The sequence below is a fragment of the Cibotium barometz genome, chromosome 25 (genome assembly GCF_041138505.1).
Source record: "Cibotium barometz isolate CiBa-2024 chromosome 25, ASM4113850v1, whole genome shotgun sequence".
Classification (NCBI taxonomy): Eukaryota; Viridiplantae; Streptophyta; class Polypodiopsida; order Cyatheales; family Cibotiaceae; genus Cibotium; species Cibotium barometz.
Window position 1 is genome coordinate 25524071 of NC_141070.1, and position 6000 is coordinate 25530070.

A 6000-nucleotide genomic window follows, 5' to 3' on the forward strand; every position below is an offset into this window, starting at 1 on the left:
GCATGATATTTCAGCCTTATGGCATGGAACAGGAGCCACCAATGGGTGATATGCAGGCTGGACAGCAACCTGCAAATGATGGTCATTGGGTACGGAGGTCCACTAGACCCTCCAGAGCCCCTGACAGGTTTGTTCCAGGGGTTGACTACTTGATGCTCACTGACTGTGGGGAGCCCTCATGTTATAAAGAGGCTTTACAGAGGGCAGACAAAGCTCTATGGGAGCGTGCCATGAAGTCAGAGATGGATTCTCTGCATAAAAATGGAACTTGGATGTTGGTGCCTTTGCCTGCAGGCAAGAAGGTTTTGCCATGTAAGTGGGTTTACAGGCTCAAAGTTGCACCAGATGCTAAGCCAAGATACAAAGCCAGGTTAGTGGCTAAGGGCTTCAAGCAGGAATATGGTGTGGACTTTGATGAGATCTTCTCTCCAGTGGTCAAAATGACCACACTTAGAGCTGTGTTGGCTTTGGTTGCGCATGATGATCTAGACTTGATTCAGATGGATGTGAAGACTGCTTTTCTTCACGGTGATCTCCATGAGGAGATATATATGCAGCAGCCAGAGGGTTATGCAGTGAGTGGAAAGGAGAAGCTTGTATGCAAGCTGAAAAAGAGTCTTTATGGACTCAAACAGGCACCAAGAGAATGGTATCATAAATTTGATACATTCATGAAATCACAGAAATTCAGGAGAAGTGACATAGATCATTGCTTGTACACCAAGAAAGCTTTGGATGGCAGTCTATTGATTCTCATTTTGTATGTTGATGATATGTTGATTGCCGGGAAATCTCGTAAAGAGATGGATGCTTTGAAGAAGAGGCTGCATGAAACCTTTGATATGAAGGATTTGGGTGATGCAAATCACATCTTGGGTATGCGGATACTTCGGGACAGAAATCAGCATGTGTTGTATTTGTCTCAGAAGGAATACATTGGCAAAGTCTTGCAGAGGTTCAATATGGACGGGGGGAAGAAAGCTAGTACTCCTTTGCCTCCATATGTGAAACTCAGTGCTATGGACAGCCCACAGTCAGATAGAGACAGGGCTGATATGGCCAAGATTCCGTATGCTTCAGCTTGTGGCAGTCTCATGTATGCCATGGTTGCTACTAGGCCGGACATTGCATTTGCAGTGGGAGTGGTTTCTAGATACATGGCCAACCCTGGCAAGAAGCATTGGGAAGCAGTGAAAGGTGTCATGAGATACCTGAAGGGCACACAGGATTTGTGCATTTGCTTTGGCAAACAGGATGCATTAGTGCATGGTTACACGGATTCGGATTATGCCGGTCATCCAGATAACCGGAAGTCTACTACCGGTTATGTATTTACGTTCACAGGAGGTGCTGTGTCATGGATATCCAGGATGCAGAAGTGCACTGCCTTATCTACTACAGAGGCCGAGTATATTGCAGCCACAGAGGCTTGCAAGGAGGCATTATGGCTATCTCGGTTAGTGGTTGATTTGGGATATACAGGGGATATTCCATTGTTGCATTGTGACAGTCAGAGTGCCATCCAGTTGGCAAAGAACCCTGTCTTTCATGCAAAGACGAAGCATGTGGATGTGAAGTATCACTTCATCAGAGAGGTGATAGAGAACAAGCAAATTCAGCTTGTTAAGATTCATACGGATGACAACCCGGCTGATCTGTTGACGAAGAGTTTGCCTCCGGAGCGGTTTGCTCATTGCAGACACTTGATGGGCATTGGATGAGGCCAGTTTCAGCCTTGATATGGCCTTGTATATTATCATGTACGTGCTGATTTTTCTTTTCCTTTACTTAAGGGCACTTTGCCTTTAAGTGGGAGGTTGTTGGGGTAAAGGCGTTATGCCCACCCTTATAGTGTGTACAAGCCCATAAGTTATAGTACATAGTACACTTAGTACTTTTAATGTACTAAGTGCACTATGTGTACTAGTGCAATATACATGTGTGATAGGGGAGTCACACACTCATGCCTCATGAGTTGACTTATCCCTACAACTCTCTCTCTCTCTCTCCCTTGCTTCTCTGTGTATGTCTCCCATGAATGAACTCTAAACCCTAATTCTCCCATCAGAGGGTACTTTCCTCATCTCGGGACTTTTGGCGCAGCTTCAGAGCTTCCAACTCCCTCTTCAGCTGGGCCACTGGATCATCTGCAGTGGTGGTTAAGTGTGTGTGTGTTTCTCCTTTTGTGGGAGAGGAGGGGGGTTGTTTGAGTTTCTGGCTGAATGAATGGTATTTTGTTTTTTATCTATGATTCTGCAGGGAGTTGATGGGGCAGACTTGTGGGTGCATGCAAGTTGACCAAGCCACTGTTGCAATAAAAGAGAATTTTGGGAAATTTGAGGAAGTTCTTGATGCTGGGTGTCACTGTGTACCCTGGTGCATTGGAAGCTATGTCGTCGGAACATTGTCCTTGCGAGTGCAGCAGCTGGATGTTAGATGCGAAACAAAATCAAAGGTTTGCATCCTCTTTGGCCCTCTCTCAACCTTGCCATGCACAAGTTACAACCTTATGGAAAATCTCGGAATCATTCGCCATTAAAAAAATTCATGATGATGCAGGACAATGTTTTTGTGAATGTTGTGGCGTCAGTACAATATAGAGCTCTACAAGACAATGCAAGGGATGCTTATTACAAGCTCACTAATCCACGGGAACAGATACAAGCATATGTATTTGATGGTAATTATGTGCTGCTCTTGTCGTAAGATATACTTTGCCTTATTTTGACGATTTTCCATGATTGCAAAATGGAGTGATGGTGACCAGGCACACACTTCGTACACACATGCACACTTCTTGCCTTGTTAGATGGAGGAAAAGTAATGTTATTAAGAGCCCTTGATCTTTCTGCAGTGGTGAGGGCTACTGTGCCAAAGATGAACTTGGATGATGTGTTTGAGCAGAAGAATGAAGTTGCAAAATCTGTAGCTGACGAACTTGAAAAGGTTTTCTTTTGTCTTTCTTTTATGTTTGATGAACTAAGCAAGACAGGATGGAACATAGCACACTGTCTATTCTATGCATGATGGAGTTGATGATTTGAAGCTCTGCCAGTAGTCTCTCATGGAGTCAAGATTGCACTTTGGTTTTTGTGAAGTTTGGGAGGTAACCTGAACTTCCGACTGGTATATTTTCTGTCGTATTAGCGGACATGCATATTTCTTTTGAAGTCTTTGCCCAAGTTGCAGCCAGCTGGTTTACATTAATTCTCTCTATCCAAAGCGGTGCAATTGCCCAACCAGCTACTGTGCGTGTCCTCTTTAGTGCTAGCCTTAATCAACCTCTGGAGAAGTGACAGAAGCACAGTTCGACAAAAAATTGTTTACTACAGTGAGATATGTTTACACTTGAACCTCAGTTCACCTACTCTTGGGCACTACCGATGTGAGTGAGGATGTCATAGCAGGTAGTCTATGCTATGCATGATGGAGTTGATGATTTGAAGCATTGCTAGTAGACTTTCATGGAGTCAAGATCACACCTTGGTTTTTAAAGTTTGGTCAATAACCTGAATTTTTTTCATTTGTATATGGATGGGAAACATTTGTGCATTTCTTGTCAAGACATGTGGGGTTAATGCTTAAAGCGGCTGCTTTTATTAAGTTTAAAAGATGGTGCAAAAGGTAAGGTATACCAGGTATTGGGCCATAATTCGCAGGATTCGGTGGTCCTTGTGAGAGGCGGAAGGGTTAAAGACCTACCCGGTGTGAGGTATCATATCGTTAGAGGAACCTTAGATGCTGTAGGAGTAAAGGATCGTTACCATAGAAGACTCCTACAAGTTAATAATGGCAGTGCAGTCTGGTAAATTAGTACTAAGCTGCTGCTGGATGGTGACACATCTATTTGTGACAAGAATAACATCGTGGGACCACATGATTTATACGATGGCACCAGAGTGCAGGGAATGGGACTTGAACCTGGGATATCTTGTTTAAGACCCTGATACACAAACCACCATGCCAGCGCGCTTGTAGAGTGAAAGAGAAAGGGACTTGAATCTGGGATCTCTTGTTTAGGAGCCAGAGAGAAAGCAAGCAAGAAAGAAAGTTACATTAATCGCCTACGAAAGACCCAAAGGGTCTGTGGGTCTATGTGACCAAAAAGTTTACAATGATGTCCATGGAATCTCATCGTCATGGGAAAAAAGAAAACACAACAAATTGGAGAGAGAGAGAGAGAGAGAGCCATGTTTGGTTATTGATTTTGCTTTGGCAGGCAATGTCGAATTACGGATTTGAGATTGTGCAGACCCTGATTGTTGACATCATACCTGATGATACTGTCAAGAAAGCAATGAATGAAATAAATGCAGGTAACTTTTGTGTTTTGTCCTTTGATCCTTCTGGGAGTACTCACTAGAGCTTTACTTGTTAATGCATTCTCTTAGTATACTGGGACTTGCCTTTTTTTGTTTTTTGTTTTTGTTGGGTTTAGCGGCAAGAATAAGGCTTGCAACTCAAGAAAAGGCGGAGGCAGAGAAAATCTTACAAGTTAAGCGGGCAGAGGCAGAGGCTGAAGCTAAATACCTATCTGGTCTTGGCATTGCTAGACAAAGGCAGGCGATAGTTGATGGCCTAAGGGAGAGTGTTCTTAACTTCTCTCACAATGTACCTGGGACAACAGCCAAGGATGTGATGGACATGGTTCTTGTGACGCAATATTTTGACACCATGAAAGAGATTGGGGCTGCTTCAAAGTCCTCCACAGTTTTCATACCTCATGGACCAGGAGCAGTGCGCGATGTTGCTGAGCAAATACGAAATGGTTTGCTTCAAGGCCAAGCAGGGTCCACCTCTTTGATATAGTTTTTGCGCGTGCGTGTGCGTGTGCGTGTGCAGAGTCTGGGTGATATTGATTGCAAACAACTATCTCAATATACATTGTGGTGTGGTTTGTGTTTAAGGTTTTCAGCCTTGCTGTTCTATATGTTGACAGAGCACCTTAAAACTAAAGCGGTAAACCTTTATTTAAAATAAATAAATAGTGGAATTTTATTTTTACATCATAGTCTATCCTGATGTATCAAGCACCTGCAAGCTCGGGCATGGGACTTCAATTCCTTCCGATCTCAATTTCAGCTAGAATTGTTAAATTCCTTCCGGAATGATCATTACAACATAGCACAATACATATGTAATAATCATCAAATAATTTAAAGAGACTTCATTGGATAACAAAAAGAGAGACAATTGATAAAAATAAAGCAACTGAGCAGATAAATAGGCGTAAGTCTATTGATAACCACTATATCAACCATGTAATTTCTCATCATCAACAAGCGGGCATTGTCGTCTTTGCTTGTTAGGCCATAACGCTGATCATATCTGCGAGACTCACTTTGTGTATTTCCTTTCGTTGTTCACTTCTTCCCACCTACATTTGACAATTTTATTAGGGAGGTTTGTTGCATGCATTTTGGTACACCCTTGTAACCATGGGAATTTATAAGAAGCAATGATTTTTTGTTTCAAATTTAACGAAGCTTGGTTCCTACACTTTTGTAAGTTCATGCATATACATAATTTAACAAAGCTTGGGAAGGTTTCTCCACTTTTATAAGTTCATACTTGTACATAATTTAGCAAAGCTTGTGTGTTTTCTAGTAAGAAGATTTCTAAGAAAAGAGTACTCCACTTCTATAATTGCATACCTAAAAATCAATATAGAACCCTTTTTAAAAATCCTAGGATAATGTCTTATATGGACCAAAGAAACTAAAGTAACCTATATCTAGCTTAGAATCCTCTAAAAAGAATAGTAGACGTCAATTGCTAACAAAATCATCACAAAAGCAACCAAGACAACAAGAATAGAAACAATATAGCACTAGCACTTGCAATAGCAACAATAACAAAGAAATAGACAAGAGTAGCACTAGCAATAGCAGCAACAGCAACAATAACAACGAAATCGACAAGAGTAGCAGAAACATCAATGATAACAAAAACGACAACCAGATTGGCAATGATAACATTAACTATGTTAACTACGATATC

At 41.9% G+C, this 6000-nt stretch overlaps 1 protein-coding gene across 4 annotated transcripts in view; it reads left to right on the forward strand.

Moving 5' to 3' along the window:
* Positions 1–5004, forward strand: part of LOC147624398 (hypersensitive-induced response protein 1-like) — a 28858-nt gene extending 23854 nt beyond the window's left edge. For 2 of the 4 annotated variants that reach the window (XM_086819382.1, XM_086819380.1), the window contains exons 2-6: positions 2260–2455; positions 2560–2680; positions 2855–2946; positions 4220–4316; positions 4439–5004. In XM_086819382.1, the coding sequence (XP_086675508.1) occupies positions 2267–2455; positions 2560–2680; positions 2855–2946; positions 4220–4316; positions 4439–4809 (870 nt within the window). In that variant the 5' untranslated portion in view covers positions 2260–2266 and the 3' untranslated portion in view covers positions 4810–5004. The remainder of the gene's footprint in view (positions 1–2259; positions 2456–2559; positions 2681–2854; positions 2947–4219; positions 4317–4438) is intronic. The other 2 variants (XM_086819383.1, XM_086819381.1) reach the window with 2 other exon arrangements.
* Positions 5005–6000: the final 996 nt, after the last annotated feature.